The 14,988-nt window shown below is 45.3% G+C and overlaps 1 protein-coding gene across 2 annotated transcripts; it reads left to right on the top strand.

Annotated features, from left to right (window-relative positions):
• Positions 1–2,386: 2,386 nt before the first annotated feature.
• Positions 2,387–6,035, top strand: LOC119324314. Of its 2 annotated transcripts, none has more exons than XR_005156868.1 (3): positions 2,387–3,070; positions 3,164–3,232; positions 3,331–6,035. XR_005156868.1 is itself a non-coding variant. In XM_037598102.1 (3 exons), the coding sequence occupies exons 1-3, from the start codon at positions 2,760–2,762 to the stop codon at positions 3,512–3,514; spliced, it is 432 nt and encodes a 143-aa protein (XP_037453999.1). In that variant the 5' UTR covers positions 2,387–2,759; the 3' UTR covers positions 3,515–6,035. The 2 variants fall into 2 exon arrangements, 1 of the variants encoding a protein (XP_037453999.1); XM_037598102.1 differs by having other exon boundaries at positions 3,463–6,035.
• The last annotated feature ends 8,953 nt before the right edge of the window (positions 6,036–14,988 follow it).

Raw genomic sequence — 14,988 nt, 5'->3', positions numbered from 1 at the left:
CCCCTCGTAGTTGAGGGCAAAATCTTGGTCTTAGCATCTTTCAAGTTCTTCATAGTGATCAACAGATATAAATCCCAAGTGACTCAGAGAATAGAGCTATGGTCCCCGGCAACGGCGCCAGAAATTAGTCTTGATAACCCACAAGTGTAGGGGATCGCAACAGCTTTCGAGGGTGAAGTACAACCCAAATTTATTGATTCGACACAAGGGAAGCCAAAGAATATTCTTGAGTATTAGCAGTTGAGTTGTCAATTCAACCACACCTGGATAACTTAGTATCTGCGGCAAAGTATTTAGTAGCAAGAGTGGTATGATAGTAATGGTAACAGTAGCAACAGAAAAGGTAAATGTTTTTGGGTTTTTGTAGTAGTTATAACAGTAGCAACAGAAAAGTAAATAAGCGAAGAACAATATGTGAAAAGCTCGTAGGCAATGGATCAGTGATGGATAATTATGTCGGATGCAATTCCTCATGCAATAGTTATAACATAGGATGATATAGAACTAGCTCCAATTCATCAATGTAATGTAGGCATGTATTCCGTAAATAGTCATACGTGCTTATGGAAAAGAACTTGCATGAGATCTTTTGTCCTACCCTCTCGTGGCAGCGGGTTCCTAGTGGAAACTAAGGGATATTAAGGCCTCCTTTTAATAGAGAACCGGACCAAAGCATTAACACATAGTGAATACATGAACTCCTCAAACTACGGTCATCACCGAGAAGTATCCCGATTATTGTCACTTCGGGGTTGTCGGATCATAACACATAATATGTGACTATAGACTTGCAAGATAGGATCAAGAACACGCATATATTCATGAAAACATAATAGGTTCAGATCTGAAATCATGGCACTCGGGCCCTAGTGACAAGCATTAAGCATAGCAAAGTCATAGCAACATCAATCTCAGAACATAGTGGATACTAGGGATCAAACCCTAACAAAACTAACTTGATTGCATGGTAAATCCCATCCAACCCATCACCGTCCAGCAAGCCTATGATGGAATTACTCACGCACGGCGATGAGCATCATGAAATTGGTGATGGAGGATGGTTGATGATGACGACGGCGACGAATCCCCCTCTCCGGAGCCCCGAACAGACTCCAGATCAGCCCTCCCGAGAGAGATTAGGGCTTGGCGGCGGCTCCGTGTCGTGAAACGCGATGAAAGTTTCTCCTTGATTTTTTTCTCCCCAAGACGGCATATATGGAGTTGGAGTTGAGGTCGGAGGAGGTCCGGGGGGCCCACGAGATAGGAGGGCGCGCCCCCAGTCTCGTGGACAGCCCGTGGCCCCCTGGCCTTGATTCTTTCGCCAAAAATTTTAACATATAAGAAGGCTAGGCGACCCTCCTCCAGGAAGCTCCCTCGATTTCCTGCACTTTGGACCGTTAGATCTGGTCAATCTGGTCTTCAAACTATCCTGGAACGTTGGATCTGCGAAGTTTCTTTTTACCTCGATATAGTTTCAGGCGTCCAATGACTGGTGGGCTCGTTCTCTCCCACGATTGGCTGGGTCAGTTATTTTTGGGTGCGCGGAGGCCCTCTCCTGATGCGGCGCGTGCGCATGTCGCGATTGTCGGCTGTGAAAGAGAGCAGGCGTGTCATCCTCCCAAACAGTGAGCGTGGGGATCGGATGCTTCGGAGGTCAAACAACACACACAGGACGACCCAAGGCAAATGACATGCGGGCCGATCTTTGTGGGGCCCGTGTGACAGTAAAGGAGTAGGTGAACAAGGCGGTGTTGGGCCCTCTCTCCAACCGTGCGCGCGGATGCATGTGAAGTCAAGAAAACACGCACAGACGTGCGTCGCCTGCGATGGCTAGGACGAGATGGACTGAAGGATGCACACACCCTGCTACCTTTCCACACTCTATGACCGGTGGGCCGAGTTGGCTGCTGGTCCCAGAGGTCTGTGCCTTGCGTTTGTTTCTGTTTGTGTGTGGGATCCGTGGAGTTGTGTCTCGCCTCTGGTTGGCTATAGGAGAGAGAGGGCTGGACTGATGCTTACATACCCGCGGGATGCACCATGACGGGTGGGCCACGTTGGTTGTTGGTCCCTCACATCGGTGGGCGGGGTTGTTCTGGTCCAGTGAGTTTTCGTCATGCGATGCAATTACGTCTCGTCGGCGTCTCATCTAGGGCTTGAGTAGGGGAGAGACATGTGCTTGCCGCGTACACACCCGCTGATGCGTTATCGCACAATGACCGGTGGGCCAAGTTAGATGCTGGTCCTGCACGTCGGTGGGTTGGATTGTTTCTGTTGGTACCGTTGAGTTCCGTGTGGGGTTGGAGAGAGCCGGGTCGTGCGTCGTGCTGTGCGCCATGCCGGGTCCTGCTCCTACGGCTGGGTGTGGGGTTTCACTTTTGCTGCAGCGCAGCCAGTGTTCTCTCCCATCCCGAGCCCCGCACCCTCTCCTTCCTTCTCTCCTCCTTTCTCCTCACCAGCCACCAATCTGCCTTCTTGCTGCTTCATCTCCTCCACCGCCTTGTCTCCGGCCGCCGGCCTCCCGGCCGCCCTACCTCACAACGACGTTTTCCGAGGAGCAACGCGAGCTAGGCCAGCATACGGAAGGAGCGGATCGAGGTCTCGCATGCTGGCTCCGTCATCTGCTTCGCCACGTTCTGGATTCGCGCCGCCCCGTGCGATGGTTCTAGATCAGCGCAAGTCATCGCCGCGGGATATCAGGGGCGGTGGGTTCTTCACGTCGAGGGCTGGCGAGCTGGGGAGGGTCAGAAGGCTAACAAGGCATGCTAAAGAGTAGCGAGGTCAGCTGTGGGGGAGAGGCTACCTCAGAGCTTCAGGCTGCGCACGCGTCGCGATTTGGCGGTGGGAGAGCGGTTGCCCGGAGGCCGAAGCTCGGCTGCGCACACCTCGTGGGATTTGGTCTCACCAGGCACTCTATGCCGGCCTCGTTGGCGTCCCGAGGTGACACAACGACGGCTGCGCTCGACACCCTCTTTCGTGACTGGTTCAACAGTGGTCCAGTGGACGGCGGCCTCAGCAGGTGGTTACGACGAGTGCAGCTGGTGTACGAGCTCTCAGTCGGCTCCTCGTCTCGGTACGAGTCCTCGTAGCCGGTTTGAAGTTTTCTATTTTTTATTTTTTTCCCCTTCTCCGTTTGTTTGACCTGGTTCTGCTCGGGTGGATGCAGGGTGCAGACTGAGAGTTGGATGCTCTGTGCGTATGGAAGTGCTGCACCCACTGTTGTTCCGGCTGTGAGGTATAATGCTGATTGGGCTTGTGAGTTAATTGTGTCTGGGAATGGATTGCTTAATTGTTCGGGTTTTGTCAATATGTAATTTATTTTACTCATTTTAGATCTTATAACTTGGTGGTCCTTTTGCAACCTGGGGTCATCCTGTTCCTAATCACAGGTTACAGTAGTGTCATGTAAAATATATCCAAGCTCTCGTTTCTTGAAATTATCCATCTGTTCTCTGATGCACGCAGGTCACTGGAGGAAAGAGAGTCTGGCTTGCGAGTTTCGCTGATGCGGCCATGACGGTGATGCCAAATTCCGAGGAGATACCAAAGGTGTACTGGGAGGCGGTGCTTCCTGGAATCCCGATGCCTCCACCTATCATCAACCTGCTGTTAGCCCAACAAAACGGTATCTCTCCCTCCCTCTCTTCCCACCTTGGTGACCTCATTTAAGTGGTTTTGATAATTTGTTGTACAACTTTCTCTCTTTGATACCTACAAATTCTTTATAACGACTCTTAGTTTGCAATCCATTATGAAACATAAATGAAGATAATATAAGTGAATCTTTTGTTCTAATGAATGATAAATGCTAACTTAAAGTATAGAGACTATCGCATACAATATGATATCTGTACCATAAAGGATAAGTTAAGCTTTTCTCCACCATGTGAACTAAGAACTTATAAGCTAATTTGATAAGAAGCATAGTACTTGTATCATTCGGAAAATGACACTTTTGTATTCCATTTTCAGGGATAGTCATGTTGTGCTTTGCTTTTATATGATCTAAAACTGCATGGTTCTTGTGCAGTTCAGATGTTCTGGGATTAGTATGAATTTTACTATATCTGAACTTCTGAAATTAGTACGAGTCTGACAGCCTTGCAACCAAACCAAAACTAAAACTGCAGGGATCTTGTGACAGCCTTGCAACCAAAACTAGAACTACAAGGATCTTGTGGAGTTCAAAGCTAGCTGTCGTTTGCTGGAATATCAGTTATCTTGTTTGTGCACGATTAACCTGCTTTTCATGAAAAAGTAGAATATTTTAGGACAGACCATCAAGTTGGTTGGCATTTGTTTAGATCTTTATGAGAAGCAGCTCCTCTCAGTAGGACTTTTCGTTTTTATTCATCTTGCTAATATGAGAATATACTTCTTAGTTAGATATCAGTTACACAATTAGAACACCATGAATTCACTGTTTTCTAAGTACCTTGCTGCTGTGAATCAGTGTAATAAACTTGGCGTACAAAACACATGTAGATTTTGTTTTATTCATCAAATAACACATCCAGAATCCTTGTTAACACGGACCATCTGATGTGAATCAATGTAATAATCTTCTTTATGATTCTATCTACCCATATGAACGACTCAATTGAATTAATTTTCATAATCCAGATGTTCTCTTTTATTGGTTGTGGTTCTGAATAATTATTGCTGCTCTCTAGAGCAGAAGCAATGAAGCTTGAAGTTTAGAAGTTTGGGGGGTGGCAACAATACTGCTCTTTACACTGTCTGTCGCTGTTATTTCATGTTTCTGAATGTAAGTCCCGAGAACTAAGTGTCGCATGTCGTTGAACTTTAATGTTATGTCATGTCTTGTGTACTAAACTACTGTTGGATGCTACGTTTGAGTCAAGATATGCTTATGTGCGATCGGTGTTAAATCTGGAACATATTGTTATATTTGTCACTTGTGTGCTACCACTTCTTATTAACTGTTAAGAAAAGATGGGGAATAGATGATGTTTTGGCAAAAGGAAATGGCACACTATTTTTTTACATGACGAAACTGCAGACTGGTGGAGACTTCCTGCTAATATGATAGACATTGATGCATGTAATGGGTTATCTGCAGTATACCTCGATTTTGAATGTGACATGTCATGTATGTATACGCTAAATAATTGAGCTGGTTGCAGCTCCGTACGTAGGGGTATGTAATTAGTCAGTATATTTTTAAACTATTAGCTCATCTTCTCAAAATAATTTTTAATGTACATGTAGTGTATCTAAAGTTAGGATCTTTCTTACATCACAACCAAGTTTCCATCCTACACATATTTAGCCTTTTACCTAAAGTGTTATTACTTTCTCATGTCCTGCTTGATGTTACATGGTGTTCAAGAAAGAATTATGGGTCATTTTGTCATGAAGCATGAGAACGATAATACCACCTCAGGTGGGGATAAAGCAATAAATAAATAAATGGGATTTGATTACTGAAACAGGATAATGTACTCTTCTCTCGATTATGCATCTGTAAAATAAAGATTAGTTTAGATGGTACATCTAAAGGGCAACTTTACTGGTCATATTCTTCCCTTTTTCAGTTCACATGATTAGTGCCACATCTTTCTTTTGTATAGTGCTAGGCTACGGGCTGGTTTTCTCTTTACTGCTCCAGTTGGATTATATCTCAAACTTATGTTGTTGTGCCCTATGCTGAGATTCTCCTAGCCAGTGGAAAAGGTGCATACTGCCTCATCATCTTTTTCCTTTACATTTCTCTTCGATTGGAAGGAGTGGATTACTGCTGCCAAGTTCTTGGATAAAATGAAGAGATGCAAGATATGTATGATGTCATGTCAATTATTTTGTTTTGCAATAAAATGGGTAGTTCATGTATTCCCTACCGAGCAAGATTTATGTCGAAACATATGTATGTGCTTCAGAGATTTTGAAGTCTTCTGGTTATGAGAGATTTGTGTCACATAAGAGATAAAGAGGTGGTACTTATTTTACATTTGTTGATTAGGGAATTATGATACAGCGATGTTTTTTATTTGGAATAGTCAATGACTGCTTACTTCTATTGTTCCCCAAAAAACCATTGACGTTGTATCCAGTGTTGCGCATTGCATGCTTGCCACAAGCTTAGAAAATCTCCATCTTAGTTTGCTAAATGTTCTTCCTTACTGAGCTACCTTCATGACGAATGGCAGGTTTATTAACCATTTGATCTTTTTTGTGCATTGCATGTTTGCTGCTAAGTATCATAAAGTAGTTTTTTTTTGCATGACCATCCAATGGAGCCATGATATTTGAACCAATGAATTCAGAGAACATTTAGTATGTTTATTGATCACTACATGTTCTGTTGGTACAAGTGAGATCCTTTTTCCAGTAGCCATTTTAAAGGTACATGTATTTTTAAACAAAAAGTCTATGTATTTTTGCTCAAACACACTCACTGAAAAATGAAAATATTTTCAATGCGAACATGGTAGAAAATATTTTGTGCTATCAAATTAAAATGTGTATATACATTGTTGACAACAATCCACCGTGTTTCTATTAAAAGGGATCAAACCATGGATATTTTTTTCATTGACAACATGTCTTTCACGGGTCTCTGCGCCATTTGGCGCAACTGGTTACCTAGTTCTTATTTATTCTGAAAAGTGCATCCGTGGATTTCCAGGACATTCCGAGAACTTCTTTTTTCTACACATAAAACAACATCATGGTAGTTCTGCTGAAAGCAGCGTCAGTCCGGGTTAGTTTCATTCAAATCATGCAAGTTAGAGTCTAAAACAAGGGAAAAGTGTTTGGAAAAGTAAATACATTGGAGACGTATCAGCAGGGTGCCGGAACAGGGTCCCGATTGGTTTTTGGTGGCTACAGAGGCTTGCAGCGGTGGAATTCCCGATCTATTGTGCTCCCAGATGTTTTCGGGGTATATGGGTATATATAGGAGGAAGAAGTAGGTTGGTGGAGCTGCGAGGGGTCCACGAGGGTGGGGGCGCGCCCAGGGGGGCAGGCGCACCTCCCTGCCTCGTGGCCTCCTCGCTTCTTTCTTGATGTCCACTCCAAGTCCTCTGGATCACGTTTGTTCCAAAAATCACTCTCCCGAAGTTTACACTCCGTTTGGACTCCGTTTGATATTCCTTTTCTGCGAAACACTGAAATAGGCAAAAAACAACAATTTGGACTGGGCCTCCGGTTAATAGGTTAGTCCCAAAAATAGTATAAAAGTATATAATAAAGCCCAATAAACATCCAAAACAGATAATATAATAGCATGGAACAATCAAAAATTATAGATAGGTTGGAGACGTATCAACCTCCATCATCACCGGCGCGACACCTTGATCTCCATCATAGCGTCGTTGTCATCTCGCAAACTATTGTTCCTATGACTATCGCTACCGCTTAGAGATAAAGTAAAACATTTACATGGCGATTGCATTGCATATAATAAAGCGACAACCATATGGCTCCTGCTAGTTGCCGATAACTTTGTTACAAAACATGATCATCTCATACAACAATTTATATCACATCATGCCTTGACCCTATCACATCACAGCAAGCCCTGCAAAAACAAGTTAGACGTCCTCTACTTTGTTGTTACATGTTTTACGTGGCTGCTACGGGCTTCTAGCAAGAACCGTTCTTACCTACGCATCGAAACCACAACGATTTTTTGTTAGGTGTGTTGTTGTAACCTTCAACAAGGACCGGCCGTAATCAAACTTGATTCAACTAAAGTTGGAAAAACAGACACCCTCCAGCCACCTTTGTGCAAAAGCACGTCGGTAGAACCAGTCTCATGAATGCGGTCATGTAATGTCGGTCCGGGCCGCTTCATCTAACAATACAGCCGAATCAAAGTAAGACGTTGGTGGTAAGCAGTATGACTATTATCGCCCACAACTCTTTGTGTTCTACTCATGCATATAACATCTACGCATAGACCTGGCTCGGATGCCACCGTTGGGGAATGCAGTAATTTCAAAAAAGTTCCTACGATCATGCAAGATCTATCTAGGTGATGCGTAGCAACGAGAGGGGAGAGTCTGTCCATGTACCCTCGTAGACCGAAAGTGGAAGTGTTTCAATAACGCAATTGATGTACTCGAACGTCTTTGCGATCCAACCGATTCAAGTACTGAACGTACGGCACCTCCGCGTTCAGCACACGTTCAGCTCGATGACGTCCCTCGTACTCTTGATCCAGTTGAGGACGAGGGTGAGTTCCGTCAACATGACGGTGTGGCGACGGTTATGACCAGCGCAGGGCTTTGCCTAAGCACTACGATGGTATGATCGAGGTGTGTAACTATGGAGGGGGGCACCGCACACAGTTGAGAGAGAAACTTGTGTGTCCTTGGGGTGCTCCCTGCCCCCGTACATAAAGGAGAAAGGGTAGGCCGGCCGGCACTCCTAGGCGCGCCCCCAAGAGGGGAATCCTACTAGGACTCCAAGTCCTAGTAGGTTTCCACCAAGAGGGAGAGAGGGGGAAGGAAGGAGAGGGAGAAGGAGAGGGAGAAGGAGAAGGAAAGGGGGGCGCTGCCCCCCTCCTAGTCCAATTCGAACCCAAGGGGGAGGGGCGTGCAGCCTGCCCTGGCCGCCCCTCTCTCTCTCTCTCCACTAAGGCCCATCGAGGCCCATTAGTTCCCCCGGGGGCTTCCGACACCCCTCCGGCACTCCGGTTTTATCCGAAACTTCTCCGGAATACTTCCGATGTCCGAATATAGCCATCCAATATATGAATCTTTATGTATCGACCTTTTCGAGACTCCTCGTAACATTCATGATCTTATACGGGACTCCGAAAAAACTTCGGTCATCAAAAACACATAACTCATAATACATATCATCATCGAACGTTAAGCGTGCGGACCCTACGAGTTCAAGAACTATGTACACATGACTGAGACTCATCTCCGGTCAATAACCAATAGCGGAACCCGGATGCTCATATTGGTTCCTATATATTCTACGAAGATCTTTACCGGTCAAACCGCATAACAACATACGTTGTTCCCTTTGTCATCGATATGTTACTTGCCCGAGATTCGATCGTCGGTATCATCATACCTAGTTCAATATCATTACTAGCAAGTATCTTTACTCGTTCTATAATACTTCATCCCACAACTAACTCATTAGTTACAATGCTTGCAAGGCTTATAGTGATGAGCATTACCGAGAGGGCCCAGAGATACCTCTCCGAAACACGGAGTGACAAATCCTAATCTTGACCTATGTGTCACGCCCAAGATGCGACCCTATCCTAAAGGAACTCGAAGGTCCCACCAAGGATAGAAGCGCATCATGAAGACGCTTTTGCAAGGTGCATATCATTACATCAACATTACATAATAGTGGGGATACATCCAATACATCCAATGACACATGAATACAACAATATATCATACATGAGAACAATATCCTACTACGGATGAAACATAAACAGAAGCTCAAACAACATCCACCCTGCTAGCTCAGGCTGCCGACCTGGAACCTATCCCCTGATCAAAGAAGAAGCAGAAGAAGAACTCCAAGACAAGCAGACATCGCTCTCGCGTCATGATCATCGTATAACCTATACCTGCAAATGTTGTTGTAGTAATCTGTGAGCCAGAGGACTCAGCAATCCCATTACCATGGTATCAAGACTAGCAAAGCTTAATGGGAAAGGAAGGGGTAAAGTGGTGAGGTTGCAGCAGCGACTAAGCATATATGGTGGCTAACATACGCAAATAAGAGCGAGAAGAGAGCAAACGGAACGGTCGTCAACTAGTAATAATCAAGAAGTGATCCTGAACTCCTGCTTACGTCAAACATAACCCAAAACCGAGTTCACTTCCCGGACTCCGCCGAAAAGAGACCATCACGGCTACACACACGGTTGATGCGTTTTAATTCGTATCTGGTGTCAAGTTATCTACAACTGGACATTAACAAATTCCCATCTGCCACATAACAGCGGGCATGGCTTTCGAAAGTTTATACCCTGCAGGGGTGTCCCAACTTAGCCCATGATAAGCTCTCACGATCAACGAAGGATATACCTTCTCCCAGGAAGACCCGATCAAACTCGGAATCCCGGTTTACAAGACATTTCGACAATGGTAAAATAAGACCAGCAAAGCCGCCCGGATGTGCCGACAAATCCCAATAGGACCTGCACATATCTCGTTCTCAGGGCACACCGGATGAGCAAGACGATGGGTTGGCATAGACCCTGGTTGCCCAGGGGGCGCCGGACATCGCTTGGTTTGGACCAGCACTTGGAGAAGCATTGGCCCGGGGGGCTAAAATAAAGATGACCCTCGGGCTCCGGAAACCCAAGGGAAAAGGGCTAGGTGAGCCAATGGTAAAACCAAGGTTGGGCCTTGCTGGACGAGTTTTATTCAAAGCGAACTGTCAAGGGGGTCCCATAAATCACCCAACTTTGTAAGGAACGCAAAATCCGGGAACATAACATCGGTATGACGGAAACTAGGGCGGCAAGAGTGGAACAAAGCACCAGGCATAAGGCCGAGTCTTCCACCCTTTACCAAGTATATAGATGCATTAATTAAATAAGAGATATTGTGATATCCCAACATAATCCTGTCCACCATGGAGCAATCTTCAACTTCACCTGCAACTAGCAACGCTATAAGAGGGCTGAGCAAAGCGGAAACATAGCCAAGCAATGGTTTGCTAGGAAGGGTGAAAAAGGTTAGAGGCTGACATGGCAAATTGGGGAGGCTTGAAGAACAAGTGATAGGTAGCGCAGCAAAGCGATAGAACGAAGCAACTAGCATAGAAATGATAGTAATGAGATCCAAGGTGACGGTCATCTTGCCTGAGATCCCGCAAGGAAGAAGAACGAGTCCATGAAGTAGATGAACCAACATAGTCGAACGAATCCTCACGAACGCAACGTTACCGGAACTAAGAAGCAACACCGGAAAGAAGCAAGCAACGAACAACCATCACATAACCATGGCATGATGCACAACCAAGTATGATGCATGTCGGGTTTAATGAGGCATGGCATGGCAAAGTGCAACAAACAATTCTACAAGTTAAGTGGAGCTCAATATGCAACGAGTTGCATATTGACGAAACACCACATCAATTATTTAGTTCTCTCTCGTTTAGGAACACAACAAAATTACATGTTGTTATAAACATGGCAAGAGGTGAAACATAATAAAAACCTACCTAGCTAGGCAATTTAAATGAGGCCGGAAACAACAAACAACAATTCTGGAAAATCCTCATATCCATATTTTAGATTTGGTACTGTTCTGTCCTAAAGCATATTTTAGAGTTGTTAAACATGCAAAGTAATGCTACCATGTTAATCTATGCATTTTTCCACCCCATTTACATATAAAGTTTATTAAATTCGGAGCTACGGTTATTTAGTTATGAAATAAATCATTTTAACATGGCATTTATGAAAATTAATGCAAACAACAATTTAAACATTTTAAACATGGATGAAAGTGGCATAATGTGAAACTAGAAGAAATTTTAAGCATTTTTCATATATAAAACATTTTAATATGATGCACGGTTCATGAGTTATTATATGCATGAAGTTTAAGGGTTTTTCTGTAAAACTGTAAATCACTGAATAATGTCAAAATTCGCAGGCAGGGAAAAGAAATACATTGGGCCGAATCTGGAGCTACAGGAACTTTGGAGGCTCACCCTGGGCTGAGGCCCGGTCGGTGGAGGAGGCAGGGGAGGCAAGGAGGCCCATGTGCGTGGCGGGCGCTGGCGGGATCTGGGCCTCGCTGGATCGAACGAGGGGGCGCGGGGCCGCGGTCAACGGGACGATGAGCGAGCTACTCTTGTTGCAGGGAAGCAGAGCGCGGCTGGGACTTAGCTGCGGCAAGCGATGGGGACGGCGGGGACGGAGAGGGGCGGCGAACCTCCGGATCTGGCCTGAGATGGCAAGGACGAAGGCGATAAGGGGAACTCAGGGAGGCGACGGAGACAAGCGAATCCGGGCGCTCGAGGGACTTGAACGACGGCGGCGGGATTCCTGTGATCCACATGAGAGAGAGACCATGAGAGATGAAGAAACGTGAACGGAAGAAAGGAGAGGGCGCGACGGGGCCTGCATGCTGGCTTGCTCCGGCGTGGTGGCGAGGACGTGGTGGCGGGGTCGAGGAGGAGTCATCGGGCGTGGAACGCAGGCGGCTGCTCGCTGGCCTTGGCGCGAGCGAGCAGAGGGACTCGGCGTCGAGGGATGAAGGGGCTAGACGGGTCTGAGGCTCTTCGGTGCGGATCGGCCGGGAACCACGTTGGTGCAACGAGCGGGAGCTATGGGAGGCCATCCATGGCAGCGCTGCGAAGACAACAGAGAGAGAGAGCAGCGTGAGAGAGAGAAAATAGAAGCAGGAGGGGAAAAGGGAGCAGGGCTGTCAAGCACGGGCCTGGGGCTGGTGGTCGGCGGTGATGCAGCTAGTCGCGAGGACGGGCGCGGGGTTCGGGCGTGAATGCAGTAGAGCTCCTGCGCGGGATGGAGGTGGCTGCAGGAGCCTCAGGCGAGCTCCTACTCGGGAGAGGAACATGGAGATGGATCGATGGGATGGATGGGACGGCGAGGTCGGGCGCTGCTCTGTTGGTGGATGGCTGAAGGCGAGGTGGATGCGAGCTGTGGTTGGTCGGCGGCGCAAAACGAGGGGCTGGGTCGGAGAGAATTTGGATCGGGAAGAGATCCCGAGGGAGATGGTAGAGAGTGGCGGTGGCGGGGGATGGGACAAGGGGAGAATTTTTAGGGTTGTCCAACATAGACTAGGGGTGGACTATATATATGAAAAAGGAGGGGAGTTTGGATCATCCGATTAAAATCGGACGGTCGGGAAAAATAGGCTAGGGAGTCTGATAAATAAAACGAAGATATTTTACGGATGTTTGGGGATGATCTGAACCCATCGGTAATGAAAGCCCGGTTCGGATTTGGGGAAGTTTCGGACACGCGCGCGAGGGGGCTGCGAGCTGGCAAGAGAGGTTATGCGGCCAGACAAGGGGGACTCGAAAAAACCTGGTTGGTCTCGGAACGGTCAACGAAAGCAAGGGGGACGCGACAACTACGAACGGATTCAAGTTTTATGAAAACAATGCCGATGCAATGCACATGATGCTATGAGATGAAATGCATGACATGAACAAAATGCAAAACAAAAGACAAAAACCCAACCACAAAGGAAAAAACATATCACATAGCCGAAAATGGCAGGAGTTGGAGTTACAATTATGGAAAGTAACATCCGGGGTGTTAAAACACTCCACCACTACAAGAGGATCTCGTCCCGAGATCTAGGATGGCACCGGAGGGAAAAGGAAGAGGAAGATAAGAGGTAAATTAAATTGCTTCTTCGACAAACGAGTGAAACCATGAACCTTGAGAGGTTAAACAATTTCAAGGAAAGAATACGGCGGAGATGAATGAAGTTGAGAACACTCCATTACATGAGAGGAACAAGGAACATTACGAGAACTTGAAGGTTGCAAAGACATGAATCAAGAGTTTAGTGGACAAGATAGAATTCGAAACCACTCTGGTTAAAACAAGATGAGAGAGGAAAAAATTCGGGCAGCACTCCGGTTGAACATGGAAGGAATAGATCATGAACTTGAGAAGATGGGCTGATACTTGATGAAATCAACAACACACTACCTCCGGAACTATTGAAAGAATGGCATAATGGTTAAGAAGGATTTCAGACAGCACTCAGGTTGAAAATAGAGGCAAAACTTGACAAGTTGAAGGAACTTGAATTAGAACACAACACTCAGGTTAAATGGATAAGCAAGAGAATAACATAATCTTGACAAAACGAGATGATGGGTCAACGAGAGCAACATCACAATGCCTCTGGAAGAAATGAATGAATGGAATGGAATGAACGGAGGGAAACAAGATCTTGAAAGAGCACGCTTACAAGAAATGCTAGAACGGAGTTGTTGGAAAACCAACAACGAAACGAATAAGCTTGTAGTGGGCTTATGGAAAACATCCCAAGACTAAGAGGTGAAATTCTGCCACTAACGAAAAACAATTTCTTGTTTGAGATCAAAGAAGAGATGAAAACTTCTTTCGCCGAGAGGATAGGAGAAAACTCGGATCATTGATAAGCACCACAAATAGCAACATTCCTTAGGTAAAGCTTTAGGTGAAATCTATACCAAGATAACTCCAAAGAAGAGATTGATGGATTTAAAATACCTCATTCTTGACAACAATATGAATCATGAAACATGAAGGAAATTGTCAAGAGTGACATAACACCACCTCAAAAGATAAGGTAGAAAGAATTGCACTTTGGAATGCAAGATTAAGAATACTTGACCTCCTCAAAACAAAACATGTGTTGAGAACCATGTTTATTTAGAGTATAGCTTGGCGGGTCATAACTTCAAGAGAAATCTTGAAGAATAATTGAAGAATGAAAAGAATCCTTGATGAACCACCATGTAGAGCCTCCATGAAGAACTCCGGTAATAAAAGGATGATAGAAAGAAAGAGAAGTTGAAAACACAAGGTGAAGCCTTGCAATGATTTAGATGGAGCTTTGCGACGATATAACCGAGAAAACTTGGAACTCCGGAAAAGGAAAAGATAAAACACTAGAACCGAGAATTACTTCATCATGGACAATCTCCGAAAGAAAAGAACTGAATCACCTCGAGGAAATAAGAATAAGATTTATTGTATGCTTATCCTTCATCAAATTAAATTGATGACAAGCAATGGATTTGGCATACTACTTATTCTCATTGAAAAATTATTACAGACAGAGATATAGAGCAAACTTCAGAAGGTATTGATGGAACCACCGATGGGATTTGGAAACAACGAATATTTGATATGATAACGGAGGAAGAGAAATCCTGAATGAACCACCATAAGAATTGAGAATGAACGTAGCAAAGGCACGATTCACCGGGAAGAATTAGAAAACGAATGAGATACTTGAGGGGATTTAGATACATGAGAACGAAGAGATCCCGAACTGATTAAAG

This window comes from Triticum dicoccoides, chromosome 1B, assembly GCF_002162155.2.
Source record: "Triticum dicoccoides isolate Atlit2015 ecotype Zavitan chromosome 1B, WEW_v2.0, whole genome shotgun sequence".
NCBI classification, from domain to species: Eukaryota; Viridiplantae; Streptophyta; class Magnoliopsida; order Poales; family Poaceae; genus Triticum; species Triticum dicoccoides.
Note: the sequence above shows the minus strand (reverse complement) of the source record. Positions and strands in the feature narration are given on the sequence as shown.